Genomic DNA, 23,172 nt, shown 5'->3' with positions numbered 1-23,172 from the left:
TCTGTATCGTTTTTATTATTTTTGTGATGTTTTATGTCATTGAGTTTGTTAATTTGTTTTTATTCTTGTCTCTTTAAAATAAAAGAATAAAACAAATGATATAATAAAACATCTGCTTCAGAAACCAATAGTAATATAATTCCTGAAAATTCCAGAATTGAAGGCCTTCCATCAGCCTTTAATTGGTACTGAACAATTGGCTGTGAAAGTCCTGAGGTAAATCAAGAAGAGAATGGAATAGAATTCTATAAATACATTCCTTTTTTATTTATTTTTTTTGAGACAGCATTTCAGTATGTATTCCAGGATGGTCTCGAACTCATGGTGATTCTCCTGCCTTAGCCTCCTGAGTGCTGAGATTACAGGCATGTACCATCACACTCAGCTTATAAAACAATGAACATATTCAATTAAAATCATATTCTTGTGAACTGATGTACATGTCAGGCAGTACTTATCTGGGTGAAAAGGCATTTCCAAAGAGGAAATAGGTAAAAAATCTTATTACAATCACCATTAATAGATGAACATTTGCAAATGATTTTGAAAATAGGGAATAGCAAATGAGAACTGTGACTAAGTGAAAACCCCTCCCCCATGATTCCATCCTTCCCATTAATAAACCATTAATAGAAATTATAAGGAAACATTTTCACAAAGGAAATAAAGTAAGCTTAAGATTATGCACTTGAGGTGCATAAGAGCTTGCTAGAAGGGAAATGGTACTATTTTCCGAATTAAAACGCTCAAAATTTCACAATATTACAGTTACTTTCATATCAGATCATCTCAGAAGCACTCTTTTCTGCATTCCTGAGGGCATCACACACAGCAAACAAGGGGATCTTAAAGGAAAGAAGCCAGGTCCCGTCGAAATGAACATCTTATTGTATCACCAAAGCATATTCTCCATAGTCCCTGGTAATAACACAGCACAGTAGAGGAGACTAAACAGCTGAGGGAAGACAAGGCACCTACTGCTTAAATGCCTGGCTCTGGTAGGAGGCCAGTGGTAGCAAGAACACGTCTGTTTAACTTGGATGTTTGTACACCTCATCCTTTCAATTATGTTATCCTTTTTCAGAGGGCACGTCTTTTCATGACCAACTGCTTCTATAGACTTCTATTTGTAGAAAGAAATGATTTTAAACCCTGCACTCAATACTTCTTTGATTCAAAAGAGTTGTTCAAAGTTTAAATAAAGACACTAACATTTACAAAGGGAGATCTGGAATGCAGTCAATTTACACAGAAATCAAGCTATATATACTTTATTTATAATAAATAAAATATATTTAAAATAATAAACTATACATATGTAATCTGAAGATAATGCAATCACTAAGAACACTGAAATGAGTAATACATACTGAGATCTTTTTGTAGGCCAAGTAATCCATGGGTAAAGTGTGTAGAATTTTATTCTTATAATAACACTATTTATAGGCACTATTATTATCAACCCCACTTCAGAGTTGAAAAAACTGAAGTTCAGAGGGATTAGACAATTTAGCTAAAATCACAATTTAGCTATAACTTTTTAAGTGGCAGAGGTTGTATCGGAACACAAGCTTGTCTGTCTCAGAGGCTCAAGTTCCTATTAATTATTCAATCAGTGCTGTCCAATAAAAGTACAATACAAACCAAATCTATAATTTTAAATTTCTACTAGGCACATTAACAGTATAGGAAAAAACCAACAAAATTTATTTGAATAATATAATGTATATTTTTCTTAGTTTGATATGTCCAAAATACAATTTTAGCATGTAATCAATATAAATTATCATTATATATATGTATATGTAATTTTCACATTATGTCTTAAATATCTAGTGTGAATTTTGTGCTTATACCACATTTAAATTCGGACTCAACAGCTGCATGTAGCTAGCAATTACCATATTAGACGAGGTAGTTTAGAACACTTATTCATTTGGGCAAATATTTCTCGAGAGTTACTATGTACCAGATAGTAAAGTAAGCAACATGTAGAGTAAAAGCTTGCTCTCATGTAGTTTAGATTCTTTGAAGATAAACAGCTCACAAGTAAAACAACTCATAATTAAGCACATACAGGCAATTACAATCATTACGAAGAAAATGAAATAGTATAATGTGATAGTGCTGAGGTGGCAGTTTGACTTGGAAAGACATAAGGAGATGGCCCTTCCAAAGTATCCAAACTGCCCTTAAGCATCAGACACTGCAGGGAGGAAGAAGACAGCACAGCGAGTGGCACTGACAAATAGTGTAGACCAAGAACTCTGGCTCTGCTCCTTCCAGTGTGTAAATCTTTGTGGCTGCAACACGTTTCTGTGCCTACTTATGGCTCCACTGGTAACTAAAAAGACTGGCAGTCACTTCCCTCAGAAATGTGACTGAATATGAGGGCTACATTTCTATTTTGGGGACATCCTGGGAGAAAATAGGATCACAGCCATATGACATTTAAAATATTACCATGTGGCCTGAATAAAAGGCAGGAGGATTGAAAATAAAACAGTTAAATTATAAACCATCAATTTCATTGTACATAATGTATCTCCATAGGCTTTTCCCATCTCTTCAAAAATACAGGCATTTAATTTATGTATGTTACTGGTCAATTGGGAAATTTTCTTAAGTGAGATCATGTAAAAATCATTAAAATACTTGAATAAATCCATACTTATAAAATAGTTCACAGTTAGATGCAGTGATATGGTCTAAGCAATTGGACATAAGTAGCATTCCAAAGTATTCATCGTGGAAAAAAAAGAACACTGAACAGTAGAGTTAACCCTGCTTTTCAGTTTATAATGAGAGTTGATAATAACAGAAAGATGGGAAAAGCATACTCACTATAGATAGTCAATTTTATCTCCTTGACTTGTTTACCAGCTGCGTTAGACACAGAACACTGGTATCGCCCTTTGTCATTTCTTCGTGCATTCTTCAGGTGTAAAATTTGTCCTCCATCTAAAAGTTCAACATTAGGATCTCCCAAAAATAAAGGCCTAGAAAAGAAATAGTCTTATTCCATGAATCCATTTTTATTTTCCCATAGCTTCCTCGTATTAATCATAACAAATTGTTAAGTAAATAGTACAAGGTAAAAACTATGAATCAAAATTCATAAAAACCACAATGATGCGATTAGTACTTCTATTCAGAAAAATAAATTTATTAAAGCACTTTACTAATAGAAGGTAATCATCACTGTGGGATAAAATGTTTCTCTACTTCAATCTTAAATTGTTTAATAATATTAACAAATTTAACAGGGTTATCATTTCTTTCATTTATTCATCCATTGTTATTCCTTTTAAAATTTAAAAAAATTTTGGTTTACATAGGCAAAATTTCCACCTTCATCTGAAAAAGAAAAGCTCGGCTTAATATTACAGTATAGAAACTTCAAGCCAAGCAATATTATTTTAAAACTAATATGATTATGTATCTGGAAAAATATTCATAATAGGATTAATGGCTATTATGTACTACAGGCAGCGATTCCGCCAACTTCTTTAAAAAATAGGTATTGTAATAAATATGAATGTTTCTACTATTATAAATACTGAAGGATTTATGGCTTGAAAAAGCTCATAAATAGTCGTTAAGGAAGTATTTTTCCACTATGCAGAGTCATTTTCTATTATCAGATGTTTACTTTTATGTAACTGGCAAGAGCTTTGCTTCAGCTCTTGAAACATCATGATGAAATCTATGCTATTCTGAGAATCATACCTCTAAAATCTTTTGTTTCAGGAAAACCCATAACTAGTTTTTACAAAGTTGTATGACTTAGCTGCATAATAAATAATTAAATGCATTCCCCTATTAATAAACCACTAGTTGGTCCACAAAATTAAACAGACACTTAATTTCCTAAGGTTTCTTTCTCCACTGTTTCTTGGTATGACAGTTTGTATAAAGCTCTCAAAAGTTAAGAGAAGGGCCAGGGATACAGCTCAGCAGCACAGCGCCTGCCTGGCAAGTGCAAGGTCCTGAGTTTGATGATGGTACCCCCCGCCAAAAAAAAAAAAAAAAAGTTAAGAGAATAAAGTATCTTAATTGAATGCTTTTTAAGTTTTTAAGGGAAGGTGACACTAACTTTATGAAATTTGAAATTTTATTGATTATTGATCATGTAATTACCATAAAAATTTAAACTAACATATATAAGCATTATAATGAGAAAAGGTCTTCTTTAGTCTTTTACTCCTAATGTGAGTTTTCTAACCTCTCACCGTTATCACCTTGGTTTTTATTCTTCTGCATATTTTCTAAACATTTTCACTCATTAATGTAGTCCCAAACCAAAGTACAGTTTTAACACTGTATCACTCTACTCTGTAAAAGCATTCTGCTTTTCTTTGCCCTCTGTAACACAGTTATGGGGATATTTTTGGTATACATAGCTTGATCTTAATCTTTAAATTGCTGCATGGTAGTTCACAATGTGACTATACCAGAAGTTATCTTAACTATCTAGTCCCTAGATCAGGCTTTAGCCAGTGTTCTCTTCTCTGGCATCAGAGTTGCACTGAAAGAGCCTCCTTGGACATGCAGGACTACCTCCCTCTCCTGGACAAAGGAGGTGTAAATTCTGCATCACAGCAAAGGAGCATTCCAACTTTAATAGATTCCAACAAATTGCCTTTCAGAGCACTAATTTACTTTCTGTTAGAATTCTGCTTTCCTATCCTCTAGCCAAGACTTGATATTGTCAACTTTTTACCTTTTTGGCAATATGATGTGTGAAAAACAAATTACATTTCATTTATATTTATGAAGTTGTTGAGCATAAGAAATTTAATGTATTTATTGCCTATATATTTTAATTTCCTGTTCATAACCCACTTTTTATGTTGCCTTACTTACTGATGCATAGAAACTTTGAATATAATCCTTTATTCCACACACTGCAAATCTTGACCCTTTGCCATTCTGTCCTTTGAAACCACCACGTGGACAATGTAATAATATAGAAACTCTGGCAACAGTAAGAGAAATAATGTCTCAAACCAATACGGACCACTGAAGCCATTTCAGTATGAGAAAACACTATCTCTTGAGACTTGATTGCCTTTCTTTGATTCTTTCTTTTACCCAGCTACAGAACTAGAATAAATATTCATCATGCTGTTATAAACACATTTTCCTTTGTAATAACTCAATTCCATGTAAAATCAAAGTTGTCTTTGCATTGGAATCTTGCATCTATCACTGTTAGCCTCTGGAAAGAACATATTTAGTGTATGATAAATTTGAGTTACTCTGTTTCTAAAATAAATTCCTTCATAATTCGTAAGAATGAAAGACATTACAAAACTTTAGGGCTATTTCTCAGCAATATTATTTTTTTTTCTCGTGCTCATTTGATACTTTTTATGAGAAGAGCCACATGCATTTACACACGTTTCCTATCTATTGGAGCCTTGCAAGCATCACAGAAAAAGATACTCACTTGCCATCTTTGAACCAGTGGATAACAGGGAGGGGAGAGCCTTTAACTTGGCATTCAAGGGTGGTGTTGTGGTTGATGATGGCAGAGACCTCATTTGGAGAGCTGGCACCTATAATGCTGGGTGGAACTTGGGCGAAGACATTTTATCATGAAAATCTACAATTCAGTTAAAAGAACTGGGAGAGAGGCAGATAGTCAACTATTTCCAGCGTACGTCAACAAGATCTTAATCTAATTGAAAATAAGTATCACAGAATAATGCTTTTTTATGTCGCACTCTTTACCCAAATGTCAAATTTAGATATGAGAATATAGCCATGAAATATTTGCTAGCAGGACAATTATTTATAAGAATGACACTATATGATCTGTTTTGAGGCATGTTAAGCTCAAGTGCAAGGATTTTAGAATATAAGTGTTTTCTTTTTTTTTTTTTTTGGTTTTTCTCCGGTACCAGGAACCGAACTCACGACCTTGCACTTGCCAGGCAAGTGCTTTGCCGCAGAGCTAAATCCCCAGCCCTAGAATATAAGTGTACGGTAAAGCTCATATAAGGTAGTGTATTATTGTTACATTTTTTGCAATAAATGACATAATCTTCATCAATCTTATAATGTTCAAATTCTACCTGTTGTATATCATTGTCTACCTTCGTCTTTTATAAAGCGCTTCTACGCTAAAATTGGTGTGCAGTATACCATGAAAAAGAATATATTAGTTTTTATTCTTGAAAGTATATATGTATTAACAAACTCCTATACATGTCCATCAGTACCTGAACCTCCTCTTCACACCTGATTAAAGGTGTTTGTTATTCATCTTCAGAAAGTAACCAGCCATGAAAGGGTGAAAAAGAAGGGCTATAGTGTGATAAGGCTTGTTTAAGAACACATTTTACTATTTTCTATTAGGTCATTGAAAGGAATCATAAGTGCTTATACTGTTTGATCAATTTTGCATGTCTGTACCTGCTAATCTGAGTGGCTACATTGAAGATAACAATATGCAATATAATAACCATTGTTAATTTCCTATCATCTTATTTTGAAATTCTGTATTGCTTTTATTGTTTCCTTTTTGTCTTTTTTGTCTCTTTAAAATGGAAAAGACCACATTGTTTGCTGAGTGAAGAGTGGACTACAGTGGCAGAGTGGGGCAGTTAGGGGGGAGATTTATTAATTAATTCAGCTTATAAACGACGATATACTTTCACAGTGAAATGGAAAGAAGCAGACAGTTTAACACAGAATTAGGAAGTAACATAACAAGACAGGTAGATTTCAGGGGTTAGGGAGAGGGTAGTACAATGAACAAGTCTCAAATTTTAGAAGTGAGTGGATAGATAGCGGTGCAGGTCATTCCGGCTGGGATGGCGAAGACAACCACAATAGATGTTCATTGGAACCTTTCTGTTTGATATACCATTAAGGTATTCAGTGGCAAACCACTACAATATTCAGTTCAAGATAGCACGGACATTAAATATCTGTCACTAGAGGTCATAGAAGGAACACGAGCTAGAGATAAGAATTGGGAGTTATCAGCACACAGATGGAATCCAAGTCATGAGAGGAAATAAGGACAAAAGGAAATAGTGCCCATGAGACTAGTAATAAGAAGGACTACTTACTTTGTTAATATAGACTAAAAAAGGCGATTCTGGGGAAAAGAATGTAAAGTACTTCAGTCTTAAAGGAGACTGCAACTTCATGTTGCAGTAGGTTATAAATGTGAATTTATATGAATGCTAACTTAGGATATCTATGCTGCACTTCCACTAGAGATTTATGAATTATATGCTCATTTTGATAAGTAAAATATTGAAGAAAGAAATTCATTTTATCACTAAGTAAACTTTCAAGGTCAAAATAATTTCACTGATGAAAATTTTAAAATATTAAATTCATGATCGCCATTGAAATGTCTTATGTCCTAATTTATTACAGGGCTACCTACTCTTAAATTTCTCTCCCCACTTTCCATATTTTCTCCCTGTTCTAAAACTTTTTTTCCTTTAATTACACTGAGGGGATTTAATTATAAGAATTAATTAAAATGCAAGGAAAGTGGACTTGGTACCCTCCCTAGTTCAAGTACATCTTACTAGCCTCCAGATAGGTCCAAAGTATGAATGACATTCTGCATCACAAAGCTATATATCTACTTTCCAGACCAGTATTTCTTCCCCAGATCACTGGTGAAATTGATAAGCACAGTAATTTTCTATGTTACATAAGATAATATCAATTTTGGGAATATGATACTTTGGAACATATGACTCAGAGGCATCTCTGTATTATAAATAAAACTTTCTGTATTATATGGTATGATTAACCAATATTGAAAAAAATAATAATGAAGTGAAACACATTATATTTTTCTATCAATTTATTTTTTATATATCTACTTCATCTATAGTCAGCTCTATGCAGTGTCAGAAATGCATGTGAATTGTAGGTTTTTAAAGAATGTTTTCCTTACCTAGAACATCAATAGTAAAGTGCTTCTGAGCAGTGCCAGCAATGTTGATTGCTTTGCAGGAATATCTTCCTGCATCCTCTGCCATGACTTTGAAAAGCTTTAGAATTTTCCCATTGTTCAGAATCTGAATGGTGTTGCTTTCAGTCACCTGTGAAGGTCAAAAGGGTCAGGGTCATTTCCAGGCCTATGAAAAATGCATAACTAAAAATTCAAATAAAATGTTCATATTATTATTAGTAAGAAAAAATTCACATCGGAGCAATTTTTTTCAGGTGCAGAGGAAAGGAATTAGAGATATATATGGATGTCTTTATTTACCAGTACATCGTCTTTATACCACGTAATGATGGGTGATGGAGTTCCTTCCACCTCACAGAGGAGACTGGTGAGCTGATTTAGCAACACTGACACATTCGCTATGTGTTCTTTATCTTTAATAACTGGAGGAACTGCAAAAAGATCAATCATGATAAGATAATCTTATAATGAATATGATAAAGTTTCCTTAGAAAATCCTTTAGAAAGCAAATTCTGAGATAATGTAATGCCTGGAAGAGCTAGTCATATTTAAGCATATGTTCTGCTGTAACATGAAAATTCATAGAAATCTTACTGAATTTTTTTTTTGGTACCAGTAATTGAACTGTAATTGCAGTTCAATTACAATTACTATGGAAGCCAGTATTCACCAAATTTTCCTCATGTGAAATGTTGTTTATACAAGATTTTCATTTAAGGGCTACTTATGGTAGCAAGCAAGTGGTAATCAACCTAAATGTACATCACTTTTAGAGGAAGGTTAAATAAATCATAGTATAACCATACTGTGGGATGCTACAAATAGAGATAGGGAATCTCAAATAATCCTTTAGATTGTTTAGTAAAATAGACTAGGTGTAGAGTAATGGTATAAAGTACTACTACTTGTGTTCTTTTTATAAGTACAAAGAGGATAGATTATTACTATTTGTACTTCCTTATACATATGTATAATGTCTCTGAGAGGTCACACATACACAGACACACACACTCAAACACATGTATGTGCACACATACAAAACTAATAACTTTCTTTGCCTCTAGCCAGCATAAGTAGATGACTTGTCTCACAGGAGATTATTGCTATGTGTCTTTTCCTACCACTGGAATTTCAAAAGATATTAGTCACAAGAAAACATTACATGGAATTTTAAATCAAATAAATAAATGCAACCAGACCACCAGTTTTCTGTTTAATACCACCCTACTCATGTTAATATTAAATACATAAGAATTGGAAACTGCCACATGTTCAATGATGTTTTTAACATTTTATGCAAATGTACCATGGACTCTGAGGTTATATTTTCTTTCTGTGGTCCCAGCCTCATTGACTGCCACGCAGATGTATTCCCCACTGTCATAGGGTGTAACAGAAGCTATAACCAACAATTTGCCATTCTCCAAGATAGAAATGCCGGGCTCTTTGCCTGTTAGTTCTCTACCATTGTGCAACCATTTGATGGTCGGTCTGGGAGTACCTAAACGAGAAGTTAAAGCTTTCTTATAACAAAGTTTAAAATCATTTTTAACTATCCAATACATCAAGGACAAATGAACCTTTTTAAGAATGAAATTTATACCCTCACAAAGTTCTATGCTACTTTTGAGTTATTTCATCTGGCATGGAAACTTGAAACGATTACTGCAGTTACTGCCTTTAATTCCTGATCAGTCTTGAGATGTATGGTTTCTAGTGTAAAATTTTAGTAAAGCTATTTTTATCAAAACACTCAGATGATACTAAAGAAAACATTTTCTTGGTGAAACCACAATGAATAGTGAGTTAAAAAATATTACTCAATTTGACTGGATATGGGGAAAGTTTGGGAGTGAAATTCACAAAATAGTGTTAATACTCCTATACTAACAGATAGAAAACCTATCAGGAGAAGGGCATATAATCCAGGATAAGCAGAAAAGCATGGCAGGAATACCTTGAATATGTCATTGAGGCTAAATTCAAATTGAGTTAAGGTCTTACAAAAATGACTAGAAAAGTTACTTTTTTGGGGAAAATAAAGTAAAAGATTAGCCTCATTAGTTATGCTCATTGTAAAATGTTGGCTGATCAGAGAAATATACTAAAACGGACGGATTCCAGTTATTTGTCCATGTCCTCATGTCACAATCATTTCCTTCATCCTAGTCATTCCTTTAAGGACTCAGTAGACATCTAAGTAATATTTAATATTACTTAGTATTATTTAATTAATAATTATTTAATAAATTATTTATATTACTTAAATGAGAAAGTAAATAAAAGAAAGAAGTAGAATTATCTTTAATTAACAATAGTAGAATAACTATGATCAACATGAAATTCACAGCAAAAGATAACTAAAAGCCTTTTTAAAAGAACTTGAAATACCTTCCAGGTGAAAATAAAGAACTAGGAAGAGATGGCTCTTCAAAGTGGAAAAGGGGAGTGAGGACAAGTACAAATGGAAAAAGAAGGAAAGATCCATGGAGAACAAGAAGCAACAGTTCTGGGGCAGGGTCCTGGGGCAGGGGGGACCTTCAGTACCTTCCTGGGCTTACACCCTCCTGAAGAAGGCTTCTGTTCCAGAACTTTCCTTGCATGTTCTCAATGGCTCTGAATTATTGATAATTCTTAGAATCTGAAAAGTTTACTTTTCAGTTTACTTTTCTTTCTTTAAAGTTGTTAGAATAATCACAGATGACAGTTACTACTGGATGTAAAAGTTTACTGAAGAAATGCAGAAGCCAGAGTGGCTACCCCCAGGAACAACTGCTAAGAATAGGAAAAGGGGGCATTAGTGGTGGTACTGGCCACCCAGAGCCCTCCAAGCGTTATGGCAAGAACAATATGTGAACTTTGCTAGAGCTGCTACAAACCCCATTTGAGTGACTGCAGATGAACGCTTATGTGAGTAACAGGATGTCCTGAGCCACATACATGGCACCCAGAGGACAGGTGATAGTTATGGCACTTCTTTTACACTCTTCTGAAAAAAAATACTAGCAATCTCCTTCCAGGAAGCATAGTAGGACAGAAAGCCCAGAAATTTCCAAGAAACAAGTTATAGCATGGTCCCAGAATTACTAGTTGAGAGAAGACCTAGAAAACAAAATTTTGGAATAATGTCTAGAACAGGGATAATTTTAATTTATACCTCTGACTAACTGAGATAAATGGAGAATATTTTGAACAGCTCTAGGTGTCACATTTTAAGGAGAAATCTTGCCAAAAAGGAATGAAATAAAAAGTAATATGAAGGACATCAACTATCTGCAAAACATACTAGATGAAGCAAGTTTGAAAGGATAGAAGATTTCTCCACTGAAAAAAAAAATACCTGGGAGGGAAAATATACCTATTTAAAGAGCTGTTGTTGGAGAGGGGATAGTTTCTATTACGCTCAAATGTTATAGTAAGAATTGACAAGTGAAGTTTTATAAAGATGGTATTTTGGTGTTATACAAAATTGTGGAACGATATTACATCAGTACTTATGACTCTGGGTATTACACACCTTTAGTGGGACATGGAAATACAATGCGTTGATTGGCCAGTCGTTCTTGAAATGGAGTATTAAAAGGCGGTTCGAGATCTTCCATTGTAGGTGGTTCTATTAGAAAAATAAATGCACTATCAAATGCTTTCCTTGGACAATTTCAAAGTCTCTTATGGCATCATCAACCACTTGGATTAGTGAATTTTTATTTCTCCTGATTCTTCATTTATATATGATTCTTACTAACAGCTGTGTGATCTTTCTATATACATGTGACCTCAAAATTTCTCAAACAAAATTCATTATTTTATGTTTCTCACAGTCCCATTCTGATCCCCTTACTCCTTCAGTTAAAGCATTACTATCCCCTCATTTCTTTTTCTCTCTTACTCCTGACATATCCATCTAATCACATAGCATCATATATTTTCATATTTGTATCTTATTCACTATCTTTACAACCTCTGCTTATTACAAGCTTGCACTCTTGTTTACCAAAACTATGTCAGTAACTTTCTTACTGCACTCTTTTTATCAAACATACTCTCTTTTCAGTTGGTGTTCAACATAGACTGCAGAATACTCTCTTTGAAACACAAATCAGTGTTTGTAGTTGTGTAGATGATTATTATATAGATACTAATTTTCCCCATTTGATTATAAATACAAGTGTTCAATAAGATTTGTTTAATGAATGAATGAATGAACTGAACAAACTTGCCATTCATGTTGTAGCCTCTCATAAAAAAAAATTACAGTGTGCCTGTTTGAAGAACTGTACTAAGTACTATACTTGATTATTTTTTCTATGTAGTAGTATTGGCACTGACAGGAATGCTCGCTCCCTGACTCCTTCCAAACAATGAAATTGCTCCCTAAATATCACTTCTTCAAAGAAGCCCTCCTTGACAATCCAACCCAAAGCAACCAACTTCTCCAAGTAGCAGCCCATTTAAATTTTCTACACTGTACTTCTCATCTGTATGTCTTCTTTCTTCCTTTGCTTTCTTGTTTTCTGTCTACTCAGACTAGGTCAGGTCACAAAAGCAGAGGCTTTGCCTTTGTCATTACTTTCCTACTCCTGCCTGCAACCCAGAACACTGACAGGAGCTCAATAAAATATTTGTTGCTTGAAGGAATAGCTTTTGACCTTTAAAACCTCAAGTAAGGCTGATGTCAGTAGGGAATAGTAGACTTCCACATCATTTTGAGGTGAAACTGTATTCGCTGACTGCTCTCCATTTCCCTCAAATCTGCAGTAGCATGGGGGACTTTATGTAGGGCCATTTCCATTACATACATCATCCACAACAACTGCATTTCAAAGGTAAACATGAAAATGCATGTGATGAGTGACTGAAGCTTGAGATTGATCACACGTGTGGGGCTGGAGCAAGGCTGGTCTGAGAACAGAGAGCACCCGAGGCAAGCCACGTGAATAAGCTGCTCTAGTCCAGAGAATATCAAGCCCTTAGGCTACCATGCAGGCAAGTTGCTAGGCAGAAGGGTGTCACAGGACATCAACCTGCAGAATGTATAAATAAATACATTGTGGTGGTTGAGTAGTTTCCTCTCATCAGAAGAGAGGGCTCCACCTGACCCCAGCTTGCTGTATCTTGTCTTCATTTCTTTACCTTCTCACTGCCCTTCATGGTCCTCACCCCAGGAAATTCAAGAGCCACGGTAGCCACAGCAAATGCATGCAATTTTGGTAATAGTACGGTTTGATTTCCTTCTGGAATGACTCTACATTCCAAGTTAAAAGAATCTTCCTAAACTGATGCAAGACTACCCAAGATTATAGGTCCTATACAGACGTCACCAGTTTTTCTCCAACTCCCCACCACCATTCACATATTTTCCTATGTCCAACATCACCTTGGACATGGAGTGTTATCTCCGTTTCATCACTGCCTGCTATATTAGTAGCAACACATGTGTATATGCCAGCATCCGAGAGCACAGCTTGGTTGATGCTTAAAGTTCCATCTGGATCACTACTGTGTTGCACTCCGTCAGTCAGTATGGTCTGGCCCCCTTTAAACCAGGTGACCACAGGAAGAGGAGACCCTTGAGCATTACAGGGAATATCCACTTGGTGACCAACTTGGATTTTCATATGTTTAGGGCCATGCTGTATCTTTGGAGGAACTAGAAACAACAATAAATATTAGTAATCCAATTTTTTTAAAAAAAGTCTTTTATTTTCTCCCTCTAAATGAGAGTCCTTTACTAACAACCAGCATAGGAAAGTAAAATAATCTCAAGATTAGGCCACTTGCTACCTGTGTAATCTTGGATAAATCATTAAACTTCCTTTGTTCTGTTTACTTAGTAAAAGCAATTATACAGATAAAATGCCAGTAGGAAATAGGACATAATAAATATAAAACTCTTATCTCCAATCTTGAGAATACCAAGTCTTTTAAAATATTATGGCTTTTTAAATTTATAAATAGTTTAAACTTTTCAAACCCTCTGAAAAGGAAATGTAGGTAATTTCTGTAACATAAGAGAGCAAAACAAAAAGTATTTCTCTCCATGGTTTCTTTTTTTCTTCTGGTACTATTTTATGGAAGAATTAGACAATAAGAAAGAAGACTCATAAAGCTTTTGCTAATTTGGGAGATGATAACAAAGAGTCTCTAGTCTTTCCCCTTACTTCTACTGCTTTAAAATTTTACATGAGGTTGTTTATCAAAACTGGGAAAATATTCATGTTTTCCACATGTATACCATTGTGTACTACAGAATAAAGTTGAGCTATAAGGATATAATAAGAATTTATGTATCATATATCCTCCCAGTCTTTTTTTCCTTCTTCTTTAACTTAATATCTAATGAACACTTTCTAAAACTCATCACTCACAACAACCTTCTAAATTTGGTAATATTATTACCATTATTTTAAGAATAACAAAAATAAAGATGAGAGAGGTTAGCTAATATGCTTCAGATTCTAGAGCTCTGAAGTGACAGAATTCTTACCTGTTGTCAAAATGCATGGTCACTGGGTCCTTATTATAGAGACTGATCTGAGAGTAAATTCAGACCAATAGTTTCTCAGACAGTTTCTTCTGATATTTGAACATCTACCACCCACCTGGCACACAGTATGTAATCGAAGTGCTCAGTGAATGAGTAATTACTTGGATGGACTGTAATATGGTGCAGCAATGAAGCACACCATCCAGAAAGTTGTGAAGTAGTCAAAGAATTCTAGGAAGTAGAATTTTTTGAGTTGCTGAAAACTGAAACAATTAAATTCTTTCTTGAGAATCTCACTAGCTTCTACAAGTTTAAGTGCCTTTTGTCTGCTGCATATCAACAACAAAAGTCCTAAGTGATAATGGACATCTAGAAAAACTAAAATCCCCAAATTTAAGATTGTTTACTTGAAAAAGGGAAAATGTATTCATTTCAAAACTTACCGTGGACACTTAATTTAACAGACTGAGTCACATTTCCAGCAATGTTTGTGGCAACACACAGATACATCCCACTATCTGAAATTCGGGCTTCAGTGATCTTCATTGAACCGGAAGGGAGGAATATGTGTCTAAAACAAACAATCAAAGAAAAACATGTCTGACCATAGAACATGAGAAATCAAATATTCCTATGTAACTGCATATCGGTGTAAAGTTACTAAGATGCAAAAAATTTTGAAACCATTCTCCCACCTGTAATGCATATCTATATGCCCCAAAAGTGAGGAATTTTCACAACTATTTGTGTATTCCGCATGATGTTCTTGAAAACACAAAACTAGTTTTCCTTTAAACTTTCAATCTACCCTGATGGTCTAAAACCATCAAATAATTGAACATTTTTCTGTATTAATAAGTTGCAGTTAAACAAAGTAAATGTTTATGTACCTTAGTAAATTTGGAACATTGTACTATATTCATAAAATATTTTATATATTAAAATAACAGCAAACAAAAGTACAAATACTTTCAAATATAGTTTGAACATATTCCTCCAATCAAATAATAACAGTGCATGAACCAGACCTACAGATAAAAATGTTATACATTAAGTTATGATAAAGAGCTTTGGGGGGAAGACAGAAGCTACACAGCTCCACCTACTTTCAAGATTTCTTATAAAACAAAGTCAAGTGAAGCAAGCTATGGGTCCAGAAATACACAAATGAACAGTTAGGGATAGAGATATCTAAAAAGACCCAAGCATGTATGAGAATTCAACATAAAATACACAATACCAAAGATAATATTTTTAAAGTGCTGTAAGTAAAGGATTCAGTATTCAAAATGATATGAGTTAGTTTTCCAAATGAGATAAATAAATAAAACTAGAGAATTACCTAGTATTATACACAAAATAAAAATACAGATGGATTAAGTCCAAAATGTGAAAAATAAAGCTTAAAGGGGGGTAATAAAACAAGGGAAATTATGATTACAATCTCTCTGAAGAAGACAGTACATATCTAAAAGAAACTAGATTAATACATTGAGCTCTTGCAAAATTTAAAATTCTGTACAATCAAAATATCACGCATAAATAAATCCAAAACTTGCTAGTAGACTGAGCGAAGATACTTTCAGCACATAAAACAGACAAAAGTTTGCTATCAAGAACACCAAATTTCTACATTCATTATGAAAAAGAAACCAGAAGACTGTGTTGTCCATTTTAAGAGGCAATTCATGGATAACATGAAGGACAGTGAGGCACACGTGTTCTCAGTTAATTTTAAGCCAGTCACATGAATATTAAAACAGTGAAAACAAACCATTTCATATCCATTGACTACTTAAAATTATTTAATCAATACCACACATTCACTAGAAAATGAAAATTGATACACCTATATGCATTTGTTGGAAGGTAAAGCAGCACTGCCCCTTTGAAGAGCAATGTATGTTTTTTGCTTTGTTTTGTTTCATTTTTCGTTTTGAAACAGGGTCTCACTATGTAGTCCAGGCTGGTCTCAACCTTGGGAAGATCCTCCTGAATGCTGGGACTATAGGCATGCACCACAGCACCTGATTTGAAGAGCAATATAGCAGTGTCTACCAAGCTAGAAATAGGAATTTGCTCTGCTTAGAAATTATAATACTAGAAACATATCCTGAAGAAATTCATGCATGTGTACATGGATATAAAAAAGTATTCACTAAAGCATTTATTTGTGAAAATAATAAAATCATAGCATTCATAAATCAGGGAACAGATAGATAAAATGTAGATTTTGCATATACCAGTTAAAATGAGCAAATTGAATTTATATGTATGCATAATAGTTGATAAATGTTTATGTAATAAGACAGGCAGTAAAATAATAATACATGTTACAATGGCAAAATGAAAACAGGCAAACAAAACAATACTAAAGCCCCAAAACAGTTTGTGTATATTTAAATAAAGTAAGGGTGCAATCAAGTTTGGGGTAGTATTTGCCCCAGGAAGAGAAAAGGAAATTCTGATTAGGGAAGGGAAAACTAGAACTTTAATTTTATCTGCAATATTGTATTTCTTACTATCTGCAATATTGTATTTCTTATAATTTTAAATCTTCAATAAAAATCATTTTATAAAGAAAAAGTAAAATCATGCAAAGTACTTCTTGTCTTTTTTCCTGACTAGTGGTAGAGATAATAATTCTCATTCCACCACTAAATTTTGACTTGACATTGTACTAAGTTAGAAATTTAGAACTAGAGACAGAGGGTGTAAAATGTATATTATCATATATAATCCTCTCCTGTAAGCATTATCTTCATAACACAAACAGGACATATATGGTGTTATTAAAAATTATGATAAAGGTACACATTCTTTAAAAAATGTATTTCAGTAAAAGACACACTGTCATTAATTCCCAGCAAAATATACCCTGCCACTACATATGCACTTATACCACTTCTCTTGTTGCTTTCTGAAGCAGTTCTGGAAGTTTGATTTCTGTATCTTTAATTTTACTGTATGGCTGCCTTGATGTCCTGAATTAATTGAAAATGTTTGTCTTTCATCGTCATTTTGATTTTGGGAAAGAGCCAGAAGTCACATGCTGACAGATCTGGCAAATAAAGTGGTCGAGGATATATTATAATATTTTCACAAGCCTACTTTTCCATTGGACGGCAGCACACAGCAGAGTCACCATAATATTCATCACACCTCATGAAAACACTCACAACAGAGGACTTCCAGAACAGCTTCAAAAAGTGGCAAGAATGATGGGATAGATATGTGTGTTTGAAGCAAAGGGGAGTGCTTTCAGGGGGATTAACAGCAGTGTGTCTTTTACTATAATAAATTTTTACATATTTATCATATATTTAATCACATTCACTGTGAGGCTAAGAGAGACTCCTTGAAAAAACTGCTAAAAGTTTTGGGAAGCTTTAAGTGGCTGCACAGAAAAGTTTATATTCATACCTTGATGGTAACAAAGGTTGTATTCTTAAAGTTCTGTGACATTTTTCTTCTTTTTTATTGCCATTTCACTTCACCTCTCAAATATATCATCTTGGTGGGCTTTTATTTATATAAGGGTTTAATCAAGAAGACTTACAAAACCATCTAATGAAAATGAAGGTCCAGATATTATAGCGACTATTATGTTCTATTGCTCCTAAGGGACTAACAACTCTGTGCTATGCATACTGGGCTAACAGGAATCTACTGACAAATCTGGTCCATTTTAATAACCACCTTGTAAAATGTACCAGTGGGAAATTGTGGCAAAGCTGAGTCGTAGCATTTCTGACATTAAACAATGATTTAGAAGGCACACATACACCTTTAGTAGGCTAAGATGTACACGTGAATTATCTTAAATATAAAAGTTGGGTTTTAGACATTTGATAACCTAAACAGGCACAAGCAATTTGTCCCCAAAAGTTATTATTTCCAGGTGCAGTGATTCATCCCAGATCTCCTACCTAGGAGAGAATGGCGAGATGAGCTGGGTTTCTTTGGCCCAGGTAATTACAGGCGGGGGTAAGCTCTTCACTTCGCATGGAAGGGTCACCTCTTCCCCTGCCAGCACGGATATCTCCACGGGCTTATCTTGGGAAAGTCCTTGGTGCTCTCCAAACACTCTGGGCCTTACTAAAATAAACACACATTGTGAAAGAGGAATAGTACAGTGAAAGCAAAGCACAGCTTAATTTATATTAAAGTGTGGACTACTATGGATCTTCAGTAATTTCAAAGAAGATGTTAATTATCCCCAAGTTTCAGAACATATCTAAAATTTTCCATTAATAATTTTATGGTGAAAGCTAAAAGGGAAATGAGGAACATATTTCCTTTCACAGCACTTCTTCCCAGAGCCTTGGAAGAGGTCTGCAGAAATGCCCTTTCACTGCTACCATCTGTGATGGTGGCCCCCTCCTCCAGGCAGAGCACACCCCAGATATGGCTAAGGTTTAGCTGTGCAGAGAGTTTCAACTAACTGCTGTTAACTAACTGGTGTTAGATGTCATAAACATACTTCTTGGGAAAACACCATAAAAATTTTCCAGAAGGCTATATAATTACTTTCCTCAAAATGGGAATCTAAGTAGAGGCAATTTTAGTTGGCAGTAGAAAAAAATTTTTTTTGGTAAAAATATGAACTTGGGGGAGTGATTCACTGTGGGGGTGCAGCTGTCTGTTAATGATACTTGGGAAAGAGCGGCGAGTTCTGCACAAAGACACAGAGACAAAGGCAGGCTTTCTCCCACGGTTCTCACCATAGACTGTCAGCTGCACCTTCCTCTTGGCGTAGCCTGCAGCATTGGTGGCTGTGCAGACGTATTCTCCGCTCTCCTCACCTCCGGGTGACACCACGTACAGACTGCCATCAGCCCCTGCTGAAAACTTCGCACTGCCAGTTGGAATCAGCTCTCCTTTCTGTAAACACAATAAGACAGAGGGTTTTAAAATGATAATAAAGGTATGACTTCATGTTTGGAAGAGGATGAAAGAAAAACATCTCCAAGGGAGAAAACTAGATTTTTTAAGAAAATGCTAAGTAAGAGTCGTCTATATGACAAAGCAGGCAAATAAAAGTACTAAAACTTTATTTCTCCCTCCCAAATCATGTCCCCTTTATCCTTGAGCTTCTGAACAAGGGTCAGAGTAATAGTGCTAGCAATGGAAGGCACTGGGAGGGCTTATCCTCTACCTGGCTCTGTTTTATACTTTACATGAATGAATTCACTATTTTAACACTCACAATCATCTTACGGGTAGGAACTTTCACAACCTCTACATTACAGTTCACACTACTAAAGCACAAGGACAGAAGGGTTAACATAGCCAGCACCACAAAACCAATCAGCGTTGTAGAACTGCATTTGGAGACCCAAGAGACAGGGTCTGGAGCCCAAATTCTTAACTTCTTCCACCACAGCACAAAGGTAGGCTGGGAAGATGTCATGTTTCATTTTTCTTAAAATGTATTAAACTTCTACTTCCTGTACTGTGCAGTTTGGAGACCAGCTTTATCATTGTAGTTTTGTGTCCAGAATAGACAAATATGAATGTTTTTATTTTTCTATATATGGTAGCACCCACTTCTGCATAATTTAGAGACATTTTCTAAGATAGATAAATTTGGGTGGTATGGCAAAGCACAAATTTTGTAAATACCACGTTTTGTTATTCTGTCATTATTTTATATTAGCTTTAGATGTGCCAGATTCAAGTTAAATTATTAAACAGATGCCACCATTGTGACCATTCAAAGATGAAAAGAACTTCTCAGGAAATAGGCTTCTCTTCACTGCAAGAATCCAAGTGAATAAATGAGTTTGAACACAAGTCTCATACTTTTTAGGTATATATGGGATTTGGGACTGTAGTATGGAAACCTGTACAAAGGGAAATCCATGCAGTTATGTCACATGGATGGAACTATGAAAGATTTTAGCGCTGTTACCGATGCTTAGATCACATTAGCACCACAATGGTTGTTCTGTAGGACAGCTTGCATGCCAAGAACTGTTCTAAGGACTTTGTATGTAGATCTTGCTCTACCCATTGTCGTGCACATCAGCCCTCTGACGTCAGTGCAGCTCTGGTGGGCAGCTCCTTGTACCGTGTCCTGGTCATATTTCTTGAAAGCAAGTCTTTGTGTTTTTGCTGGAGGCCTTTATCCAAAGCCCTAGAAAGTCTGGCAGCCTGGGCACAGTTAGCTAGGAAATACAAGGATGTTGCGTCCTCTTGGGCCACATGTCCAGTATAAATGTCTCACTTCCTGTGCACCAGAGGGATCCTTCAGAGATGGATCTATCTACGTGGCTTATCGGAGAGCCCCTGGCACATGGAAGTTTATCAGCCCAGGAAGCCAGCTTAGTGCAGTACTCTATTAGCTTCCTGCCCTTCTGGGCCTCACTTCTCTATTCTTGGGCTCCAGCCTCTGGGGCTCACTTTCCAAGTAAACCCTGCTTTTCAAGGAATATCATTCGGTATATCACTTACCTTGGTCCAGACAATAGATGGTTTAGGAATTCCACTGGCTTTGCACGGTAACGTTATTGGAACGCCTTCAATGGTGCTGAGTATCTGCTGCCCATGCTGAATGGTTGGCAGAACTGAAAAGGAAAGCAGGATTCAGAAGCTGAGCTCCTGTTCTTCCATTTAGTATTGTACACAAAACTGAACACTTTCAGTATGTACTTAACGTTTGTAAAACTGAGCAATAATTTAACGTATTCTGATAGAGATGTAAAGAAATTAAAAATAGTAATGATCTGAACAAATTTAATAGAAATCAGGTAGTGGACAATGTCTAGTATACTGAGGTTTTCTGAAAAAAATGAGGACTGAAGAATATTTACTTTTTCCTGGAAACCCAAGACAGATTATACCCTCACAGTTACCATTCTATGTCTACCTTTTATCATTGTCCCTGTCCCTTACCTATTAAGCTGTGGTGAGCTGACAGAAGCCCATGTCCAGAGAAATAGGCTAGATAACCACTGTATAAAAATATCTGTGTATACACAAGAATCACTTAGTGAGTTACCATGTTTAACTTAAAGGAAAAAAAAAAGATTTGTTTTCATTAAAAAATTCAACAGTGAAACTTGAAAGACTTACAGTTTACATTTAAGATTCTAAAGTACAAAATTGTAAGTCAATATTTTCCAGTGAGAATAATTTATTTCTGACTCTAGAAAGCAAATTAACTTTATATGAGCACTGTGGAAGCAGGGAGGAATGTTAATCACTCCCTTCTGTGTACATCACAATTAGTCAGAACAAACTCATATACAGAAATGGTCAATACTCAAAGTGCTCAAAATAATGACTTTGATTAAAGAAGTTTCCACATGTGAACATTTCTACCATTGCAAGGAACACAAAAAAAGCCTGACATATTCCAGACATTTCCTTTGCATCTCCTGGGAAGATGGGACAGGAATGCTCCCTGGAGCTCCATCACTCACCATGTCGCTTGTTTAAAATCAAAATTTTCCAGAACTGTCATTCTAGCCTGGAGTAGAAGTTTGCTACAATGGGAGATACCAGAGGCTTTGGTACCAAAAAAAAATCCATAGAAGGCTTAATTTAGGTATACAACATACTCATTTTTCCCTATGGCTGTGTTGACCTGGTTCTTTAGATAATTTCTTCCTAAAGAATTGGCTACTTACGATAGCAAGAAATTTAATTTTAAAAATCATGATGGGTTTTCAACTTTCAAATATGCTGTCGGTTTGTGGCAACGTGAAATAAGCCATTTTCTTAAATCTATATTAAGCTTGACAGGAATAAGGCAAAGTGGCAAATTTAGGCCAGTTTTGAGATCTGATAACACTGAGCATGGAAGAATATTTTCTGTCCAGACTGCCAATAGACATAACTCAATATGACAAATTACTCTGCTGTCATTTCAATTTGCATTCATTCATTCATTCATTCACTCATTCAGAATTAGTTGAGAACTCATAATGAAAATTCTTGAAAGTGGAGAGGCAGAATGAGGAAAGAATGATAGTGCTAATTAATATCCAAGAAGTATACAAAATTGTCATGTTTTATCACAACCATTTGCTAAATGGTTGTTAGGTTTAGTTGATGCCAAGTGGCTGAATTGATTCTTCAATCTTTTGGTTAAATTAGCTGCTCATTTTGGACTAAAATAGACAAACAACTGTTGTGAAATGACCCTTTAACTTTTGATGATTAAAGCCTCTTACATCACGATAAACTATATCATTGCTTTGTCTGTCTTCTCATCCCTCTAATCTGGCAGGAATCACAACTAATCCTGTCACTTCTTTATCCAAGTGAAATCTGTCCTATGAATCCTTCTTGACACAATAGTCTATGCAATCCCCAGAAGGTAAGAGGATATGACAAGAGAGCCTTCCTACCTGAGATTTTTAACCAGTCCATAAGCACTTTCCAGGAAATCTGTGCTTTGCTCATCTTTGAAAGTAGTTATGCAACAATTTTCTATCTGCCATTATGTATTTACTCCTTTAGGTTATAGCTAACTTAGTGTTGCCTGAGTGTTTCTTCACGATAACATTCCTTCAGGAATATTTAAGGTTATTATTAAATAACCTCAAAGGTTATTTAAGGTTGGTGGATATTGATATAAAATTGAGAGAGGAGCAGGAAAAAGAAAAGAAGATGAATTGTATTTGGTGAAATTTTCAACAAATCAAACAAAATCTGGAAGCTAATACATCCTACAGTTCATGTTCTAAATGAAGACTGAATCAGTAAAAATAAGTCTTCTGTGCA

The 23,172-nt window shown here is 35.1% G+C and overlaps 1 protein-coding gene across 3 annotated transcripts in view; it reads right to left on the bottom strand.

Moving 5' to 3' along the window:
• Positions 1 to 23,172, bottom strand: part of Hmcn1 (hemicentin 1) — a 393,676-nt gene that overhangs the window by 162,158 nt on the left and 208,346 nt on the right. For all 3 annotated transcript variants that reach the window (XM_005375081.2, XM_013521738.1, XM_013521742.1), the window contains 11 exons: positions 20,896 to 21,008; positions 19,164 to 19,323; positions 18,369 to 18,537; positions 14,883 to 15,010; positions 13,330 to 13,602; positions 11,470 to 11,565; positions 9,259 to 9,453; positions 8,252 to 8,382; positions 7,934 to 8,081; positions 5,453 to 5,579; positions 2,845 to 2,999 (listed from right to left, as the gene is read on the bottom strand). In XM_005375081.2, the coding sequence (XP_005375138.1) occupies positions 2,845 to 2,999; positions 5,453 to 5,579; positions 7,934 to 8,081; positions 8,252 to 8,382; positions 9,259 to 9,453; positions 11,470 to 11,565; positions 13,330 to 13,602; positions 14,883 to 15,010; positions 18,369 to 18,537; positions 19,164 to 19,323; positions 20,896 to 21,008 (1,695 nt within the window). The remainder of the gene's footprint in view (positions 1 to 2,844; positions 3,000 to 5,452; positions 5,580 to 7,933; positions 8,082 to 8,251; positions 8,383 to 9,258; positions 9,454 to 11,469; positions 11,566 to 13,329; positions 13,603 to 14,882; positions 15,011 to 18,368; positions 18,538 to 19,163; positions 19,324 to 20,895; positions 21,009 to 23,172) is intronic.

The sequence above is a fragment of the Chinchilla lanigera genome, unplaced genomic scaffold, assembly GCF_000276665.1.
Source record: "Chinchilla lanigera isolate Chin_1 unplaced genomic scaffold, ChiLan1.0 scaffold00005, whole genome shotgun sequence".
NCBI classification, from domain to species: Eukaryota; Metazoa; Chordata; class Mammalia; order Rodentia; family Chinchillidae; genus Chinchilla; species Chinchilla lanigera.
The sequence above is the reverse complement of the archived record's forward strand: the minus strand, read 5'-3'. Positions and strand labels throughout refer to the sequence as shown.